General features: G+C 41.3%; 2 protein-coding genes across 3 annotated transcripts in view; one reads left to right on the top strand and one right to left on the bottom strand.

Annotated features, from left to right (window-relative positions):
• Nucleotides 1-13,512, top strand: part of palld (palladin, cytoskeletal associated protein) — a 110,651-nt gene extending 97,139 nt beyond the window's left edge. For both annotated transcript variants that reach the window (XM_079574855.1, XM_079574856.1), the window contains 8 exons: nucleotides 73-291; nucleotides 2,167-2,316; nucleotides 3,749-3,837; nucleotides 4,350-4,482; nucleotides 10,011-10,218; nucleotides 10,485-10,650; nucleotides 10,843-10,976; nucleotides 12,537-13,512. In XM_079574855.1, the coding sequence (XP_079430981.1) occupies nucleotides 73-291; nucleotides 2,167-2,316; nucleotides 3,749-3,837; nucleotides 4,350-4,482; nucleotides 10,011-10,218; nucleotides 10,485-10,650; nucleotides 10,843-10,976; nucleotides 12,537-12,697 (1,260 nt within the window). In that variant the 3' untranslated portion in view covers nucleotides 12,698-13,512. The remainder of the gene's footprint in view (nucleotides 1-72; nucleotides 292-2,166; nucleotides 2,317-3,748; nucleotides 3,838-4,349; nucleotides 4,483-10,010; nucleotides 10,219-10,484; nucleotides 10,651-10,842; nucleotides 10,977-12,536) is intronic.
• A 2,433-nt stretch (nucleotides 13,513-15,945) lies between these two features.
• On the bottom strand, nucleotides 15,946-20,864 carry cbr4 (carbonyl reductase 4). The gene is made up of 6 exons (XM_079575161.1): nucleotides 20,735-20,864; nucleotides 18,989-19,137; nucleotides 18,700-18,820; nucleotides 18,478-18,614; nucleotides 17,216-17,350; nucleotides 15,946-16,238 (listed from the first exon to the last, which is right to left on the bottom strand). Exons 2-6 carry the CDS (start codon nucleotides 19,131-19,133, stop codon nucleotides 16,063-16,065), a joined length of 714 nt encoding a protein of 237 aa, XP_079431287.1. The 5' UTR covers nucleotides 19,134-19,137; nucleotides 20,735-20,864; the 3' UTR covers nucleotides 15,946-16,062.
• Nucleotides 20,865-21,912: the final 1,048 nt, after the last annotated feature.

Raw genomic sequence — 21,912 nt, 5'->3', positions numbered from 1 at the left:
CCACCTCCACCCCCTCCCAGTGTCACCATCCAGGTCCGCTCCTAAATCCCTCCTGCATCTCTGTGTCTTCAGGAGTACAAAGTGTCGAGCTTCGAGCAGCGTCTGATCAGCGAGATCGAGTTCCGTCTGGAGCGCTCCCCGGTGGAGGAGTCGGACGATGACGTTCAACACGACGAGGACTGTCCCGGGGGAGAGGCGCCTTCGCTGGACCAGAAGCTGAAGCACTGCAAAGTGTTCGAGGGGATGCCCGTCACCTTCTCCTGCAAGGTCACCGGAGACCCCAAACCCAAGGTGACTGACGAGGGGGGACAGTTATTTTTAAAGTGACGTTTACGCACAATGTCAGTCAATATGACGCCATTATTAATGTCTCACACCCTGGTCTGGGTGAATATTCGATTCTGATTGGCTGGAGGGTGTCTACATCTAGTCCAGCAACAGTTAAATAACAGCTAAATCACGTTCTATATGTTTGTTAAGTGTGACGTCATGACTCTGCTTCCGGGTACTAGCAGACCAGCAAATATGCGAGAAAAAAACATTAAAATCTCTTAAAAACAACAATCAATATTTCCGAAAGTCAACGGAGAGTTACTGTACCTACTTATTTCTCAGACTCATTAGCCAAAAATGCTGCACCTACTGCAAAGAAAGTAATATTTACTAAGGTCACTACTTCCGGGGTTAGTGTAGCTGCTGCGCTGTTAGCATTGATCTCCGCTAACCCGGATGTACCGATTTTTGGCTAATGAGCCTGAGAAATAAGTCTGTTTATTAACTCTCTGTTGAGTTTCAGAAATATTGATTGTGGTATTAAAGACTATTTTATAGTTTCTCACACATCTGCGGACCCGGAAGTAGAGCTGTGATGTCACCACTTAACAAACGTATCACTCCACTGCAGCTGTTTCCATAGTAAAGATAAACAATTGAGCTGGAACTAGCTTCAGGTAAAACTGATTAAAAAGTTAAATAACTCCTGCCCAGGACCTGCCCAGTGAACAGTTTCAGTTCGCGGAACCATGGTATCAGCGGGATAATGCGCTCTGAGGTGTCCATTATAGGAAATAACTAGACTCGCCTCCGCATCGTCCTGTTATTCCGGATAATGGACACCTCGGAGCGCATTATCCCTTACATATATGAACAGAAATCATTTAACACTCAGTACAAGATGCTTTGTTTCCAGTTTTAAGTATTGGACTATGCTCGTTCACCTTTAGACACTGTTTTAGTTTTATTCGCTGACAGGAATGAGACTTTACTGGCGCCAGAGCAAGAAACCTGCCAAAACAAAACGCTCATGTCACTGTGATCAGTTCTGTAGTTTACAAAGCTGCAGGTGGCCAAACCCATTACAAAAGTCCTGTAAGTCTTTATTGTTTAACTATTGGTGCCGAAACAGGCCGTATCTGCCATGTCTCATTTGACGCAACTACAACTGTAAAGCCACTACATCATGAAAAAAACATGACCATGTGAAATCGCTCTTGTGGGTTTAATCACTTGTGCGTCAGAGCTGGTGACTGGCGCTGACGGCTCTTGTTTTCGCTGCAGGGCGTAGGGTTTTTTGTCGGAGGGCGTAGAGTCAGGCCGTGTGCCGCGTGTTGTGATAAGAGAGGCCCATGGCTCTGTCTGTTATAATGACACACTGATGACAGGAGACAGGAAATGGAGAAAAACCTCACACAGAAGATAACTCATTCACCGGGGGAGGAGGAACTGCAAAAAAAATATATATAGAAATAAAAAGCTGTAATTCAAATAGGTGCTCAAGTTTAAAAGTAATTAATATAAGGTGAAATCTGACTACAAGTGATCATTTCTATGTTACGAAACAAGGCATTATTTGTGACTTCTGATCCTCTGAAACGGTGCAGCGCCTCCTGGGTTTGTCCCTGTTTCAGAGCGTGGTGTCCCGCACTGGTCAGCTCCACCTACTCCTTCCTCCTGCGCAGCTCCCTCCGCTCCACAACAGTCCTTCCCCGTCTTCTAGCAAGAGCGTAGCAGGCGAATATAATCCGCTCTATTCTCCAGTGAACTAACTTTTTCAGAACAATAGTAAGGCTAGGAGATTTGCGTGGCTTAGCTGCAAGTCGTGCCCGGATACCTCCCCGTTTGCCCCTTTTTTGTGACTCATTCTTATCGACCGGTTCTGTTGGGCAGGTGTACTGGTTCAAAGACGGTAAGCAGATCTCAAAGCGGAGCGAGCACTACAGGATCAGCAGAGACGCAGACGGGACCTGCTCCCTGCACACGGCCGCCGCCTCCCTGGACGACGACGGCAACTACACCATCATGGCCGGGAACCCGAAGGTGAGCGGCTTCACTCGAAGAGCAACCGTCCTGCCCACTTCCAAACCCGCTCTGGTTCAGGATGACAAAAAACGACTTAAAAAATGTCATCTTAAAAAGTTTAAAGTCACGACTGAGAGACTTAAAAGATTTGTGATAATTAGAGCATAGATACAGACGGCATCTCTAGAATCGCCCATATATGGTCATGTTTGAAAACAGTTAAAGTGCATATTTGAAGAAAAACTTAAACTTTCTCTAATTATTCCAAAAATACTTTAACAAATACTGAATTATTGATATAGTTTTCAACCCAATAAAGATACAAAGACATGGAGAGGAGTGGTTCAACAGCCCATAAATACATAAACACCGGAGAATGCCAACAGCTTTTTTTGCACTTCTACTGAACAATCTGCTGTGGATAAATATCCATATGGACCCGATTCAGACTCAACTTTATTTATGTGTGATAAATAAGTTCATATTCCACCAGAAAATGGCTAAAACGAGTGGAAAATTGTGTTCCCTAAAGATTCTGTTTTCCCCCTCAGCGAAGCCACGCCCCCTTCTATAACGCGATGCCGTCTGTAGCTATGGGGATTTTAGATGAAAGAAAATGCTTTTGATATATGAACTTTTAAATAAATGTAACAGAAAACCACACTTGTAGCTGCATGGTGCCTTAAACTCTTAGTCATGTTTATTTCTTTTTCAAGAAGCTATGGAGAAAATGAATAAGAGTTGTTTCGAAAGCGGACAGGGGACGGGACGGTTCATTTCTCTTCATACACAAAGCACTGGTCAACTTTATTACATTTCACTGCTTTGTAAACTGAGGTCGGGTTGAAATGCACTGGGGAAAAAACTAAATGGCACAGACAGACAGACAGACAGACAGACAGACAGACAGACAGACAGACAGACAGACAGACAGACAGACAGACAGACAGACAGACAGACAGACAGACAGACACACAGACACACAGACAGACAGACAGACAGACAGACAGACAGACAGACAGACACACAGACACACAGACAGACAGACAGACAGACAGACAGACAGACAGACAGGATGATGCAGGAGGGGAGGTCAGTGTTCATCACAAAGACAAATGATGAGCATTAAGATAACGGCCTGAACGGGAAGTGGGAGTAAAGGGAGACCAGGAAGTAACCAAAGCCCTGATGAGGTCACAGTTCAGTGCGATGACAGATCACATTTAGTTTTGGACTCGGGCCAAATCATTTAAAAACACATGAGCGAGACAGGGCTTAATCTTGACTACAAATATAAGTCCTAACTTGTTCACCATGAAAAACAATTATTTTCCTGTAAGCCTTTAAGACATGAAGATCTTGAACTGAGCCTGCTCTAAGTCTCCACAGTCCTCTCTCTGTCTGACCAGGTTTGGTTTTGGACTAAACATGTGTTTGTTTCTGGTCTCAGGGCAGAGTGAGCTGCACGGGACGGATGATGGTGCAGGCGGTGAACCAGAGGGGACGCAGCCAGCGCTCCACACCGGGAAGCATGCGCAGGTGAGAGCCCACGGCCAAGTGGACGGTGAATTCTGACATTTGTAATGAGTTGTTGTGACACTTAGCGAGAAAATTGTGTAAGAGAGGACATTTTCTTCCACTATTTTTGTGGCCTTGAGACAGTTTAATGGACATAGAAAATATACAATGACAGGTCACCATTAACCATTATACCCATTAAATAGCAGATGATTTTAGTAGCTCTTTATTCTCATGATAGACTTCACCAGATTCATTTATAATCATAGTTTTAATCTGTCTTTCATGAGCTTCTGTAGACCACATTCATTCCTCCAAACCTAAATTCAATGATATGTCGTCGTACATTTCTGCTCTGTGTCATGACTAACTACATCAAGCAAGAGATCTTGGAAAAGAAACATCTATTTATATTGATATTATGAAGAAATAAAGCTTACAGTTTATGTTTTGTACAAAGGTTACACTGTATGCTGTGTGTGGTGTACCGAGCTGCACTTGTGAGACAAATCTTACATTCTACGCTTGTTCAGGTCGAGGTCGCGGTCCCGGGACAGTGGGGATGAGCACGACAACATTCAGGAGCGTCACTTCAGGCCTCACTTCCTGCAGGCGCCCGGAGACCTCATCGTGCAGGAGGGACGTCTCTGCAGGATGGACTGCAAGGTACGAAACATTAAGACATCACTCATTTGTCTAGAAGCACTGTGTCTGTGGAACAACAGCATGTCTTTGCCTTTAGGCAGGTTTTCGTGTGGTATTATGCAACATGTGGGGAATAAAGTCTCTTATCTTCTGGATCAAAACATAAGCATAACATGAGAAGGAGAGTTATGTCTTGATATTGGTCCATAGAAAAACTATTTGATTTTGCTGAACTGGAGCTCGTAACCCATTGATACAGTGTAGTTTCATGGCATCTGTCACAGAAATTCTACTTCTTCGCATCAAACATATAACAATAAGGTGATGAAATGACATCACAAAAAATTATCCAACTGCAGAAAACAAAGTAAAATCATAATTTAGTTTGAGTGAAAATATAAAGTTTTCTGTACTTGTCCCCTGTTTAATCAAGCTGAAAGTGTATTCTCTGTAAAGTCACTTTCAGCTTCATAGTAAAACTGTGTTAAAGGGATATTTCAGGATTTTTGACACAGTTATCCAGAGTGTTGTTGATTTCTGGAGATTTTGTTTTTGTAATTCATGCAATTCTTATATTTGAAGAGTTTCGTGGCGCTAGGCTTGTGCAAGGCTAGCGCATTTCTATGGTATCAGCTAGCCTGCATTAAAAACAGTCTGACTCTCTCCACAGAGCACCTGAGGCAAATCACTTATAACACCAGACTAACCATATTAATGTCTGCTTCGATAGAATAATTTTTGGAATATAACTGACATTGCATCACATGAATGATCACATTTTGAGGGACTATTTTCTAGCAGATCACTCCGCCGCTGAGTAGCTTATACAAACACGAAGCAGATGCTGCTCAAATATAAGGTATTTTAAATGCTAAATGGTTAAAATTATCGACACAGACATTTATATCGTTAATCTGGTGTTATAAGTGATTTGCCTCAGGTGCTCTGTGGAGAGAGTCAGACTGTTTTTAATGCAGGCTAGCTGATACCATAGAAATGCGCTAGCCTTGCACTAGCCTAGGGCCACGAAACTCAAATTACAAAAAAAATATCTCCAGAAATCATCAACACTCGGGATAACTAGGAAATGAGGCCCTATGTCAAAAATCCTGAAATATCCCTTTAAAGCCAATGGCCGCAAACTGCCCTGCTTTTTGACCACAAACGTGCTCCGCCGTTGCTGTAGTACTTCCATATCGCCGCTAGGCCCCCATTGAAAAGCATTGGACTTTAGACACGTTAAAAACTACTTTAAAGCCTGGTTTCAATGTTTTCAAACCTAGACTAGGCTAGATATTCCTCCTGAGATAACGCTGGGTTAATCACAATGTATGAAACCAGGCTGGTTTTCGTAATATGAATTTTAGAAATCTCGTACTTAATGAGGGCCGGACTGTTAGCATTGGAGCAGCGCGAGCTACACTTCACGTAAGGGCCGAGTCTATGGTGAAGATCCCGCCCGTATGTCCTTTTTAGGAACATGCTTCGTCAGAGCTGGGGAGGGGGAGTCTGTAAATCTGCCATGAATTCCCCCACGACTGTGGTCATTCTGGTAAACGGGGAGGAGTGAGCAGAAGACGTCCATTTCTTTTACAGTCTATGTTTAAAGCACAACATGCAAACCCTCTTTTTTCTTTGTAGAGTGTAGCCCTATTATCAACTAAATATCTTTCTTAATTACTACTCATACCATGTAAACGAGGGTCATTTTACTTCGAGCACAGATATATTTTTATAACGTCTGCACTCACTCACCCTTATGTAAAAGTGAACATTGGAAATCCCTATTCTCTATTATCCTTGGAGTCACTCTTTCTGAAATAGCAAGCTTAAACTTTTATGTGACAACTTTCTTCTATGTGCGACCACAACCACCACTCTTGGTTTTATTCCCCTCTTTCCCGTCTCCTCTGCCATTTCATTGAAGTCGATCTTTGGATTGAGAAACTATAGTCTTGATACAGGTTACACTAACACTGCGAGCCATGACTGTAAAAGGAGTGGAGCGGCCCGTGCCAAGAAATCTAAATCACAATTACAGAGAAGTCAATGGAGGAACGCCTTTTAATCCACTTCGCTTTCATTCAGGGAGGCTCCATGAAACGCTATCCTTTCTGTGAATCGAGTTTGAAGCAGTAAAACCTATAGGGAGCAAATGTTTCTTCCATTTACTGTGTTTTTCATGGACGCAGTACAAAAGTGTCGGCTTTCGTAGATTAAGTGAGATTGATTTTTTTTTTAGACGTCTTCTCTCTGTTTTTTGGGTATACAGTTTTTGTGTCCCGGTTTGCCCCGTCTTTGCTCCACTGTGAACTCTTTGAAAATGCAGCGCGCTGAAACAAGGCAGCAATTAGTTTGCTATAAAAGACCAAAAAAGCGGCTTGTGAAAATAAACGCTGTTGCTTCTGTGCCCTTAAAGAAACTGTTCGAGTAAGACAGTTTTGCTGTAGATCCATTTCATGATCGAAGGTTGAGTATGTTAAGCCAGGGGTCAGCGCCGACCAGGGGCGGACTGGCCATATGTCCATTCTGGAAGAGCACAGAAGGGCCACTGGCTCGAGGGCCACCGGTCCCGCCTCAACCGAGCTTTACCCCAATCTAAAAGCTGAAAAGAAAAGCATCAAAATAGCGAGGATGAAAACATGAGAAAAACACGGACAAAAAAAACACAACAAAAAATGATAGAAAAAATTACATTAAAGATTCAACAAAAATGTGACAAAAACTCAAAGAAAATGCAACAAAAATGTGACAAAAATTCAACCAAAAAATTACAAAAATTCAACCAAAAATTTGACAAAAACTCAAAGAAAATGCAACAAAAATGTGACAAAAATTCAACCAAAAATGTGACAAAAACTCAACAAAAATGCAACAAAAATGCAATAAAAATGCAACAAAAATTCAACAAAAATGTGACAAAAACTCAACAAAAATGCAACAAAAATGCAACAAAAATTCAACAAAAATGTGACAAAAACTCAACAAAAATGTGACAAATATTCAACAAAATAAAAAAATAAAAAATCAACCAAAAATGTGACAAAAACTCAAATAAAATGCAACAAAAATTCAACAAAAATGTGACAAAAATTCAACAAAAAAATTACAAAAAAATTACAAAAAAATTACAAAAAAATTACAAAAATTCAACAAAAATTCAACAAAATTTTTTAAAAAATTCAACCAAAAAGTGACAAAAAAGAAAGAAAAAAAAGAAAGAAAAAAAAACATACAAAAGGTGACACAACACAGCAACAGTGCGAGGAAAAAGGTCAGTTTTGTGACTTAGCTTTCAAATGAGCCAAAAGAGGACAGAATGCACTCGGTTAAGGCGGGGGGTAAGAGGTTAAAATATGCATTTGTGGAAGTGCACAATTACGCTAATTTGGGCCCGGCTGGTCAGAGTCCAGGGCTGTTTTTCAGTCCCAGTCCGCCCCTGGCGCCAACTGGAAACATGGCCAGAATTTGATAGAAACGGGACAAAAATTAGACGTGTTTTTCCTAATTCAAGTGCAAAAATATTACTTCCACTGCCAGATTCACATGCCTACTCAAATCAAGTTCTTATTTGTAGATTACTCTTTGCAGTGATCGTAAAGTACAACCTGTTTGGCTCATATCAGTATCCAACATAATGTAGGAGAATGAAGAAAAACACATGTTCTGTTTATAGTCAATATTTCCTTCACTTGTTGCTGCCCGACTTGTACGGAGCTAAAAATGTCTGGAGTGCATTGGGCCGCGTCCAGGAGAGCTCTGATTCTGTGCGCTCAATCAAATATGAGCTGCTTTCACTTTGAACTCCAGCATGTTTCTGACGGACGCCAAATCCCACGGACGACCAGACAAACACAGACAAAACACATTCGCTGCTGGGTTCATTTTCCCAAGGTTTGCGCTCAGCGGTCGATGGAAAGTGGGAGAAGTATTTTAAACATGAACTCAAGGACAGAATGTGAAAGCGTCCAGGGGAAACAGAGGCGCATTAAATCTCAATTAATTCTGTACTGTCAGTGTGGTCAAGCCTCTGCACTTCCACAGGTCACTCCAGTTCATAGTGGAAATGCAAAAACGTGCAAAATCACTGGATAGTTGAATAACACACAGGGAAACAGAAACATCACAATGAAAATTGGTTAGCTAAAAGTTTGACTAAAGTTAGTTGTTTTCACTAAACTTCAGTGAATAAGGACATGCTGCATATCATTGAAGCAAGGAGAATCAATCGCTGAGTTTTTTTTAAAGCAGTACTAAGTAACGTGTTTACCTTAATAAATCCTTTCCGTAGTCCCTGTGGGGGTAATACAAGTGTTTATGGGATGATTGGAGGGTCTTTCATCTCCCCCTGGTGTCTCTGACCAGAAAACCATGTTTGCAACTTGACTGCCACCGGTGCGGAGAAAGCAATACACACTAATGGAATCACGAAGAAGAAGCTAACATGCTAACGGGCAAAGCTAACTGCGGGCTAACGTCACTTTAAATAGTATTTACAGCCAGGTTTGAGTGAAAAAAAATATTTCCATTGTATAATTGGATGCACAGTAACCCTCTCTCCCTTCGCCTTTCCTGTCAGCGTAATATTTACTCTCCAAGACAATTAATAAGTTAAAAAATCGTAACTTGCTACTACACCTGCAGTTGCGCTTATGGCCTCTAGAGGGAAGAGTTACTTAGTACTGCTTTAACCTCCGCAGTTTTACTTTTTATTGCTGCACAAAACGTCCTGACTAGCAACAGTATGCTAATGCTAATGGCAATTAATCCAGACTGGGACAGAAACTATGATTGATTCCCCTGAAGTAAAAAAAAAATTTTTTTACCTCTGCTGGAGTGGTCAAGTATTTATGTTTTTATAAAGACCAGGTATTTGGAAAAATCGGCCGAAAATGTTGGTCAAAAATCGGCCAATAAAAATCCCCCAAAATCGGCCTTAGAAAAACCCATATACGAGCGATCGCTGTTATTGTTTACTTCCGGAATTTTCGCCGGATGTTTGGTAGGCAGCTGATGCATACAGGCCTCTAACTCGGTTTTATAAAATGATAGATCTGTTACAGCGCAAGAGAAGCAGTGCCTGTTTATGGACATTGTTTTTGCTGATTATAGGATTTTAATAAAATGTTTATCAAATATGAAAATGTAAAATGCCTACCACGGCCAACGGATGTGACGACATCGCGATCGCTCGTATTGGTCGACCTCTAATCATAAGTGTTAAGTTACAGCTTTAAAATGTCATCCTGTTGAATATTTGAGAGAGAACCGTATGAACAGCAGGGACTGTATATTCAAGTATTATCTGATACATCCAACAACAATTATTTGTTTATCGTAGCTATGGCAACAGCTCTTGCCTCCGGGTAAGCTCTCCCGACCACCATCAGTGTTTACAATCTATGAAAAGATTTACACAGAAAATAATAAATAAATGAATGTAAAAGAAAGTTTAGTAAAAGTTCATCCTAGTTCCCGAACAAGCCCTTAAGAAAAAGTCTGGCATTTCCCATTTACAAACACTGATTGGTTGTTTTCTTTTTCCGCAGGTGAGTGGTTTGCCGACACCGGACCTGGTGTGGCAGCTGAACGGTCAGATTATCCGCCCGGACTCGGCCCATAAGATGCTGGTGAGAGAGAACGGGGTGCACTCCCTGGTCATCGAACCCGTGACCAGCCGAGACGCAGGGATCTACACCTGCATCGCCAGCAACAGAGCGGGGCAGAACTCCTTCAACCTGGAGCTCATCGTGGCAGGTACACATGACAAATTCAGAAATTAAATAGGTGGCAGATGACAGAAACCCTCTTTATTTATTTTTTTAACTTAATCTCAAAATTAACAGGGGCGTGAGGGTGGCCAGGGGTAGCACAGGCCACCGATTTCAGGGATTTTCAAGGCTTTACCTGAACCAATGCTAAAATTTTTTACTAAATTTACTTTTTGTTGAAGAACCCTTAAACCTTGAAAGAACATTAATGATTGAAATTATATTTTTTAAATTAAATGTTTGTGTCCATAGCCAAAGAGATGCACAAAGCCCCTTCGTTCGTGGAGAAGCTGCAGAACACGAGTGTGGCCGAGGGTCACCCGGTCCGCCTGGAGTGCCGCGTCACCGGAGTCCCGTATCCTCAGATCTTCTGGAAACGAGAGAACGAGTCCTTCACCCACAACACGGAAAGAATCAGGTACAGACTGAACACAAGAGGACTGTTTAAACAATATTCCAATAATGTTACTACTTAATAATACTGCTGTTTATTTCTAATAATCATTTCTTGTCCTTAACACACAATGAATGAACAAAAGACAGAGAGAAATACTATCCAAATCAGAAGGATTTAATAAATATCTATTAATGTATTTTGTTTTTGTCCCAGCATGCACCAGGATAACTGCGGGTACCTGTGCATGATCATCCAGCCGGCTATGAAGGAGGACGCGGGCTGGTACACAGTCTCCGCCAAGAACGATGCAGGGATCGTCTCCAGCACAGCGCGCCTCGACGTCAACAGTGAGTACTGGGTTTATGCACATTAATACGAGTCTAGTCGGACTGAGGGTTTTAGATACTATATAAAAAACAAAAGAACTCCTGGCTATTGGTTTGTCAAGTCCAGTAATAAAATTGAGCTGAGTTGGTGTTAACCCTCCTCAAACCCAAAGTAGCTGTTGTTGGTTCCAGCCATAGATATAAAGGCTAGATGTCTCATACACGCTGCTGGCCAATGGAGGGCGACGTCCGCACACGGCGGCCATCTTGCCACAGGGATCTCGCTCACTCATAACATTGTGTTTTATGGTGCATGTACTTTTAAATAACCATGACTTGCTCAATTTTCTACCGATTTCAAACGGTTTGGTTTGTTATAAACCTCAGAGATGTAGGTATAGATACAGACGGCATCTCTGGAATCGCCCATATATGGTCATTTTTAAAAACAGTTAAGGGGGAAAACAATTTAGAAAAAATGTAAATCTTCTCTAATTATTAAAAAACTACTGAAACAAATGCTGAAATATGAACATAGTTTCTACTAAATAAAGATACAAAGACATGGGGAGGAGCAAAGTGGTTCAACAGCCCATAAATACATGAATAATGGAAAATGCTAGCTTGATACTACATGTTAGCATGGGGCTAATGCTAACGGTCAGCTCGCGCTTGCTACAACTGCCGTTTTTTTCACTTCTACTGAACAATCTGCTCTGAGAAAATATCCATATGGGCCCGATTTACACTTGACTTTATTTGTGTGATAAATAAGTTCATATTACAACAGAAAATGGCAAAAAAAGAGTGGAAAATTGTGTTTCTCTAAAGATTCTATTCTCCCCCTCGGCGAAGCCACGCCCCCTTCTATGACGAGATGCCGTCTGTATCTTTGACACTGCATACAGATGAATAAAAAGTAAAATATTTATTTCAACATGTTCAGCATTCAGAATTATAGCCACGTTAATAACGTAACCAAACCGTTTTTCAGCGAGATAAGAGGATTTGTGTTTGTGCTGATCGCTCACTTACTTGAGCTCGTCAGAAAGCTTCCCTGTGGCAAGATGGCCGCCCGTTATGCCCGAAGTGACTCTGCCATGAGACATCTAGCCTTTATATATATATCTATGATTCCAGCTGCCAGCACAATGTACATAGTTGAGGAGGAATAAATACATTTGCATTATTTTACATGTTACATAGAGGTAGTTATTCTGCTTTAGTGATATAGAAACTAATTAAAAGCCACCCAGACACAAATATATTTTGTTGCACTTAATAACACAGTAATAATAACAGTAATAGGATGGAAATACCATGGCAACTAGGAATAATGTATTATATTATTACAATGAAAATGCTTACTGGAAAATTATACCTGGTAAGAGTTATTTAATCCTATTCCCAATAGAAGATTCTTTGGCCAGTAGGCTTTATTAGACAGTATTGCAGCAAAAAGCAATTTGTTGAATCCGGGACTCACAACTAAACACTGAGGATGAACCTTTTCGCCATCTGCAACATTTATTGATTAACTGTTATGAACTAGTCCTAAACGTGTATTAAATGTGCCTGCAGCTCAGTGGCAGCAGCCCAACCTCCCGAAGCCCAAGAAAGTGCGCCCCTCGACGAGCCGCTACGCCGCCCTGACGGAGAGAGGCCTGGACGTGAAGGCCGCCTTTTTCCCCGAGTCCTCTCCACTGCCCCCTGGTGGTCTGATCGAGAGCGACGACCTGTAGAGCTGCGACACCATGAAAGACACCAGAAAGAAAAGAAAAAACTGCCCCGCGCCCTGCACTCGCTCCTCAGATACTTTTACTGCGACGAGAGGCGAGTGCTGAAGTAATTTTGTCAAAAAAGGACTGCTGAGAACGACAAAGTGAATGGGGTTTTCAAATGTTTATACTGATGATATATAGTATTTTATTTTACAGTCTCCCTAAGCCTTACTCTTAACTGGACCTTATCAAGCAACTACAAAAGGTTGCCCCTTCAAGTGCCTATCCGATTTCCAATATTACAGCAGCAGGTCTATATATGGTGCCATTTGCGAAAACCTTTTCATGTCGAGATCACCAGCAACCACGTATTAAACATGGATTCATAACAAGACGAGGGAGAAGAGCAGAGCAGATATTGTGTAGCATTTGAAGTAGCACACCAGCATATAGTAGTGTCAGCACTAGGTCACACAGTAGCATTTGATAAAGGAGGCAGGGCCTTAAAAAGTACCAGGATCTTTATGTAGTATTTACAAGAAAGCGATAAGTGATTGGAGAATGGATTATTGCGAGAGATTTTTAAGGTTGTGTTAAGTATTTGGTCGGGTCAAGTGGAAAGAAGTGGCATGTTTTTGCAACGGACGTCGAAAGCTAATATTTGACAATGGTATGTTGGAAATATGTGGGAGAAAGGTGCAAAACGATGATGATTTTTCCCCCCCCCTTCCTGTTTTTCTCGGTGTGAACTGACACTCGACGACGGCTGCCGTGAATGTTTGCCTGTCACGTCACCATTTTATTTTTGTATGTAAAAAAAGACAAAAAAAAGACAACTTACTTTCCCATAAAAAGTAACTTATATCCGCTAGCTTTTGTTCACAATCATTTCTGTATTTTTGTAACTGTATACATACTGCCTTACATCACTAACAATGCAAATATGTCTTCTTTCACGGACACGCAGTGGTGCCAAACGGCTTCCCCTTTGTTTTTAAGACAGCGTTGTGGCTCTATGAATGGGGTGAAGAGGTAAACAATATGGTACTGTGCTTAAAGGTTTAACATGTTTCATAAAGGGTATGAAAAGGCAATGCCAGGTGTAAGAATGTATGAAAAAGTACACAAAAAAACGAGTTAAAACTTCAGCGCAGTGTCGTATATATGTCTATCTATTTTGGTCACATCTGTAACATTTGACAAAGTGGGCATCTTCCCCTGTGTCGGCTCAAAGTTACACATTTGCACATTTTTATGCCATCGACGCCTGTAAATTGATTGTCCTCCTGATGTTATTTTAGGGATATGAAAGTTAATAAAGGCTTCAGAGACAGACTGTCCTGTTTTTGTGATTTAAAACGATAAGAAGAGTAGAAAAAAAAAAAGCAGCAGGTTTTACAGCCACTCTGCAGTATATTCCAGATGATTATATTGCTATGGCAACAACACAAAACATGCTCCTAAGGACCAGGACTGTTTATCAAAAGAAGAGGACCTAATGTTTGGCTACCTGTGGTTAAAGCAGTGATATCTCTATCGAGGCAATGATGCGAGTCTGAGAAGAGGTGAGTCCACTGACAGTAAAAACACTTGTTCATAAGCTATGTATCTCCAATAAAACACCTGCAAAGAAATAAATGCTTGAATTGTATTCAGTTTATTAGGTGAAATGTTACGCAGTGTGGCTTCAAAGTTCATATGGCACATTAGACACACTTTTTGCTAAAGCATAGTTAACACAATTATAATAAAGGTACATGACGCAACTTTTTATGTAAAAAAAAAAGTTAATATTAGTGTGTATAGTACATTTCAGTGACCCAGTGACTTTATGGGTGGTTAGTTTAGCCCCTTTACTTTCCATATCGGTGGCTCCTATAAATACAGACGGCATCGCATCGTAGAATGGGCGTGACTTCAGAATCTTTAAGGAAACACAATTTTCCACACTTTTTAGCCATTTTCTGATGGAAAATGAACTTATTTATCAGATACAAATGAAGTCAAGTCTATATCGGGTCCATATGGATATTTTTTACACAGCAGATTGTTCAGCAGAAGTGGGGAAAAAAAGGCAGTCGTAGCTAGCGCTAGCTATCGTGTAGCATCATGTTAGCCATCCATCCATTTTCTTCCACTTTATCTGGGGCCGGGTCGCGGGGGCAGCAGTCTCAGCAGTCTCAGCAGAGATGCCCAGACCTCCCGGTCCACACACACCTCCTCCAGCTGTTCTGGGGGGACCCCGAGGCCTTGTCCCACTAGGACATGCCTGGTGACCAGGAGGCATCCGGAACAGATGCCCGAGCCACCTCAGCTGCTCCTTTCGACGTGAAGGAGCAGCGACTCTACTCCGAGCTTCTCCCGGGTAACTCTCGAAAGTTTAGATTTTTCTCCAAATTGTTTTCCCCCTTAACTGTTTTCAAACATGACCATATATGGGCGATACCAAAGATGCCGTCTGTATCTATCGATACACTTTATTTCTTTAGGGTTTCTGGTAGGTTTTCAGAATGGAACGCATATGTAACCATGGATGCGGCTCAATCCGGAAGTGAAAACCTAAAAACAATTGATCCTGGAGCGTCCATTAGGGCCATTAGGATGGTAAGTAAAGGCGAAAAGTAAAGTATGCTAACCACGCAACCATCCGCCGGGTCACTGAAATGTCAAATACTCAATAATATCAACTTTATCAAGCTAAATAAGTCGCATTTTCAAAAGCTTTAAAACCTGTAATATTCACTTTAAGCCTTAAAGTGGGTTTTAGATGCAGATAATAATCAATAATGTGCATAAACATACAATTAAAAAACTCAAAGTGCTTCTTCATTCTTTCTCTCTTCATTACTCGGCACACTCTTTGACTGTACAGTATTACTGGGTTTAAAAGTACAATACTTTAACAGGTGATTTGATCTAGTTCAACAGAATAATTCACTGTCCTAGTTTTCTGACATTTTTGTAAAATTAAGAGACAGACTCCGTGACCTCATCAGTCCACACTCTCCGTTCCGGAGCCGTAACCGGACACTCAAAAACATTCCCCAATCTAAAAATATGCCCCCGGCCCACGCTCCTGCGCTACCTTTAATTTCCTCCAGCTGTGGCCGACACGCTGGGCCCCTCTCGAGGTGGGACAGGCCCGCGTTAAGGGGCTCTCCTCTGGGAGCAAAGCCTACAGCCAATACTCCGCTGTCACAAAATAGGAACGCGTTAAATGGGCCAAAACAGTCCGGATAAAAAGAATATGCTTTATGGAGTCTGCAGTTTTAGATGATAAAATGTACAGTTATTCATAATGGGAGTGCGAAACAATGTTTGTAATCCACAGTCTTCAATTTTAAACTTTTTCTTAAAAAAATCGGACGTAGAAAATCAGAGGTCCTTTACATTGCGAGATGAAGCCCTCCGTCCACCACCAGCACCTGTCCCGTGACGTAAGGAGACTCCAACAGGAAAAGTGCTGCTTTAGCCACTTCCTCGGGCTCCCCAAACCTGCCCAGTGGGACGGAGCGCAACTTGTCCTCAGACACCGCAGCCGTCATGTCAGTGCGGATGAAACCTGAGGAAATTATCCACAATAAATAGTGTAAGAAGACAGTGGAGATGATCATGGACTTCAGGAGAGACACAGCCCCACCATCCCCCCTCGCCCTGACAGACTCTCCCACCCCCATCTCCATTGTGGACTCCTCCTCTTGGGCACCACCATTACCCAGAACCTCAAATGGGAGCCAACCATCAGCTCCCTCATCAAGAAAGCCCAGCAGCGGGTGTTCTTCCTACGGCAGCTGAGGAAACTTAAGCTGCCGAACAAGATGCTGGTGCAGTTCTACACGGCCATCATCGAGTCCATCCTCACCTCCTCCATCACCGTGTGGTTCCCCGGCGCTACAGACCGGGACAAGCATCGACTGCAGCGCATTGTGCTGCTGCTGAGAAGGTGATAGGCTGTGAGCTCCCATCTCTCCAAGACCTGCTCAACTCCAGGACCCGGAGGCATGTGGGTCAGATCACTACTGACCCTTCTCACCCTGGACACAGACTATTCACCCCTCTCCCCTCAGGCAGGAGGCTACGGTCCATCAAGACCCAGAGATCCCGCCACTTGAACAGTTTTTTCTCCACCGCCGTCAGACTCATGAACGATAAAGAGACTTAATAATTCAGTACAGACTATGATCTGCTCTATTGCACTATGTGGTATGTCCGCACTTAGATCCACTGCTATCACTTTTTTTTATCACTTTATGCATCATATGTAAATCCAATCCTGTTGTTCTATGTCAATTGTTGTCGTCTACCATATTTTACCTCTTACTTTTTATCTTATCTATTTCAATATTCTTATGCATGTCCCTAAAGCCTTATAGTTTAAAGTTTTATAGCTTATTTTTATCTAAACTATCTGTATTATTATAAAATTCCTAGTTTGTGAAGCTGTTTACAAGCAATGGCAATAAAAACTATTCTGATTCTGATTCTAAAACATGTTTAAAGAGCGTGATCTCAAACCCGGCGGTAAAGATTTAGTTATACCTGGAGCGAGGAGGTTGACCCTGATGTTGCGAGAGGCGACTTCTTTGGCCAGAGAGCGGGTGAAGCCCTCCAGTCCGGCTTTACTGGCGCTGTACACGCTCTGACCCGCGTTACCTTTGAGGCCCACGACCGAACCTGTGAGAAACATGCATCCAAATGAGTGTCAGGACAACGGTAGAGAGAGATTGTGTTGTTGAAATCGCTAAGTATTCAGGGACAACATGATTCAATAATGAGGATTTTAAAATGTTAAATTCCGGAGATGTCAAAATCTGCGGGTCTCTCAGTGACTTTTTGACACTGTTTAAGACGTTGCTGACTGTTTACGCAAAGTTGATAAAAAACTCTATTGGGAAACGTGAGAAAAAAAATTAGATGCGGACGAATGTATCTGTAAACGTGTAATAAAAGGTGTGCAGGTTATTGTCAGCGGTGAGTCATAACTCAAGTAAGAGTAAAAAAGACCTTGGAAAAAATGAGTAACTGTTTGAGAGTAAAAGTTTGTTTCAGTTGTGACATCATTTATGAGTAAAACATGAAATAAAGGGAAAATTGTAAAGATGTAAAAAAAAAAATGTAACAAAACATCTATTTTATGCATCAAAATGAATTTTTTTCCTATTTTGTTCCTATTTTTACTTAAGTAAGAATACAGATTATTCATTCATGAAATTACTCAAGTAGAAGTAAAAAGTACTGCATGAAAAAAGTAGGCAAAGGTACAGTTACTTCAAAAGGTTACTTAAAGGGACAACACGGAGTTTAAAAATGTTACAACTAAGTAATCTCCTCTCCCTCGCCAGCCTTGTCCTAATGTGTAGAATTAGCTCAGACTGATTCACCACAACTGCCTCTAAAATCCTGCACTGTCACTCAAAAAGTTGTTACTTCGGGTCCGAATTGCCGTCATGCACGAGCTTAATATAGATGGTGTAGTTACGCATAAGACCTGAGGTGGCAGTAGTGAACATAAAATGACCATCTTGTATCTATTCTCTTTAAGTTCATGTACTTGACAGTACAGCGTTTCTCAAATCGTAGTGTGAGGCATTTTCATGTAAGTGTTACCTATGTTACCCATGTTTTGACCTTGTATAGTGTTGTTATACATCTAGTTGTTCACTTATAGCCATATGCTTCTTCAGTCTATCAAACTGGTGTCATAAAATGGACTTGCTTCTCAACCTTGTACAGGACATCCCCATAAAAACTCCCTGAGTCTGTGCTGCCCTCTTGTGTTCACAGTCGGTAACAGGCAGTACCTATATTGACTATAGCTGCATCGTTGGTTTGTAGCATGCTCTTCAGCGCCGCCCTGCAGGTCAACATGGAGCCCAGCAGGTTCGTGTGGAGCACGGAGACCATGTCCTCGGGGCGGGTCCTCAGTAACAAAGCATCTCTGGAGAAAACAGGGACACAAAACAAGACACTCCTTTAGGAACTCTGCTGCTGTTTAAGTCGTGTCTGTCAATGTTCACACTTACACATTGATGCCAGCTGAATTCACCAGGAAGGTAATATTCCCAAAGTTTTTCTGAATTTGTTGAAATGTTTTCTGTATGTCGTGTTCCTTGGAGACATCACAGCGAAAAGAAACATGTCCATCTGAGGAAACAAAACACACAACCTTTTCAGCTATGCATTGTTGGGGAAATACAAGACATGCAGGTTCAGTTGAAAATAATTTGGCTATAATGTATCAACCCAGAACCCCCATCACCAAAACATGTCCAGGTGGTGGTTTTCTTGTATTGTACATGTTTGTAGAGGTACCTCCAGGTAAAGAGGCCACGGTCTCCAGAGCAGTGTCTTTGCTCCGGGACAGGACCACCACTCTGCATCCCTCCTGAGCCAGGAGCCGGGACACAGCCCTCCCAATGCCCCGAGAGCCTCCGCTGACCACCGCCAACCGGGACATGACCCTGAAGGACAAAAGAGTCAATTAGTTACAGCCCGAACCAAGTGCATTTTCTCCAGTTCCGCTTTACCCAAATCCTATAGGTCACAGCCTAGGCCAGTGTAATGAAAAAGCGAAGACCTACAAAACTGATTTTCCTCACGTTTTCGTCACTTTTCTGTTGCTCATTTGTGGCTATTTTGTTGCATTTTTGTCACTTTTTTATTGTGTTTTTGTGGCTTTGTTCTACTGTTGTCATCACACATTTTTGTCACTTTTTCGTCACTTTTTTGTCGCTCTTTTGTTGCATTTTCATCCTTGTTTTCGTCTCATTTTTGTTGCTATTTTTACACTTTTTTCTATATTTTTCTTCTTCTTAGATTTAAGTAAAGCAAAACTGGTGAAAATGTGCTCAATTCAGGTGGGGGTTAAGAGGTTAAAACTATGTTTTGTCATAGAAATCTGGACTATTAACTCTCTATTCCTCTCATCATGTCACATGATGCTTTATGGATATTTGACCATTACATACAGTGACCTATATTCAGTGAGCATTAGGTCATTTGTTCCTTCTAAATAACCAGTCATCTAATCTATGGCGTCTTATGTATCTGCTGTATCTGTGCATTTCATCTTTGCATCTCGACAATTTGAGACTACTCTGACCTGTTACATCACTGGTCCACTCTGATCCTATGACCTTATACAGTCTGTATAAATACTGTGTCCTGACTCTAGACCGACAGAGCATCTTTGTGCAACCTGTGCAAAATGTCTGTCCATGTGCACATGTCAAATAAACCCACACGCTTGATCCATGACAACTTCTCCCCAGTTTTCATACCAAACCAAAACACATTTTTTTCCCAAACAGTTTCACCCAAGATTTCAATCATAAAAAGAATAAAATACTCATATCTCTTCTCAGACCTGACTTTGCTAGTGGGAATTGGGAATCATCAGTTTGGCTTTACAAAGTTTTTTTTTTTAAATGACACCACAGTGTGTTAGATGTATTTACCAGCAGTAACTCAGCAGCTAAAGAAGTTGTTCCACGACTTTTTTCTCCACTTTTTATACTGTTTTTAGCTAATGTTAGTCAGTGTATGCTAACAGCTGCAAAGATGGCGGATCTCCATGGTAACTGTGGAATTTCCCGGACATATTCTGGCTGTAAAAAGTCTTCCAAAGAAAAAAGGACAACTAAGGAATATAGCTGTCTTCTAGCAGGTATCAAATAAAAGTGGAGGCAGTTTGACCAGTGAAATGATTAAAACGAGCCCGATGAAGCTGTCTGGGCGCACGAGCTCCATGTGATGACGTCAACAAGTGGAAAAAATTATCCATAAGAACTCTTGAGGAGGCACAAGATGTAGATTTGAAGCTTCGAATAAACGACTTAATCTAACACTGACGCATTAATAGTGAACATTAAGCCCACTTCTCCAACAAATACAACCACAGAATGAATATCCGCTATCTTTAGACAAACCGAGTGAGGATGTGTATTTGCTATAAAAGAGGGTGGCTATTAGCTTCATGAAATGTAGCTGCTCTTTACGGCGAAATAAAGATACATTAACAGGCTATATCAAATAAAGCTCCTTTTCACTTTTGCCTACCCGCAGTGTCCAAGTCAGTCCTTCAGATAAAGCGTATAATCAAGTTTTACAGCTTCAAAACAGAGGTAGAGAAGGACATGCAGAGACAGAAGTTGGCGCCGCCATGTTTGACTTGTGTTGTTGTGTTACTCCACGTCCGCCGCTAGAGGGAGCTCGCGCATGGCAGTGATAAGTGTGAGTTTCGTGTTTTTCTGATTCTGACAGTTTTATGTGGTGATAAGGGCGGTGTGTTGATCGGAGTTTTACAATTTCATTAAAGATAATAATAATAATGCTGTTATGGCAAGTTAAAAGTTCCAAAGTTCAACACTAGCGGTGCGTTTATTGTCAATTTCACTGCATTTGGGACATAGTGCAGTGAAACAAACAGTAGAGGGCAAAATATGAAAGCTAAACTGTGTACATACTATAGCCTGTGCACATTTTAGGGTAGACAAAATAGTAATCACCTTTTATATGCATGCGATTGATCTTAATTCAAGGCTTCTTTTGTAAGATGACCAGTTTTCTAATAATGATGAATGAAAATCTATGCTTTGATGTTCCTAAATTAAACAATTATATATAAGATTTTGCTAAAGATTGTCCCCAGCTTTCTCTAGTTTGGCCATTGTTGTGATGTTTATAGTGTCACTTCCTTGTTGGACACTGACAGGAAGTGACATAGATGAAGGCAAACAATTTTAAACTGTTGCCGTGCCGACCATGTTAAGTCCATGGGAAATGAGTTGAACTGCTGTGGAAGTTTACCTTTATCTGTGTCACTTCCTGTCAGCAGCTTAAAAATTCAAATAAAAATAACTTTTCTGCCAAACATTTCTTCATTAAAACTGCTGCTTCACTGAAATACAATGGCAATTCTGCAACTGATGAACAATAGACGTTTTCCTTCTATATAAGTAATATTTTCAAAAGCATTAGAACCTGTCACAGGCACTTTAAGTGAAAATTCTTCATTTCCAAGCATAAAACAGATGTATTTTGTGTTTTCTTCATAGTGATGTCTTGTTGTACATTTTTATGGTATTTCCATGTCGTATTATTTCCTATTATTTCATGTTTTATCATAATTTATGTCGCGACTATATCGTAAATCAGTTTAGAGCTTTATGCTGAAACAGTTACTCAGTTCTAGGGCTGAACAATATGGACAATGAATATCTCGATATTCATGCCAG

This window comes from Gobius niger, assembly GCF_951799975.1.
Source record: "Gobius niger genome assembly, chromosome: 17".
NCBI lineage: Eukaryota > Metazoa > Chordata > Actinopteri > Gobiiformes > Gobiidae > Gobius > Gobius niger.
The sequence above is the reverse complement of the archived record's forward strand: the minus strand, read 5'-3'. Positions and strand labels throughout refer to the sequence as shown.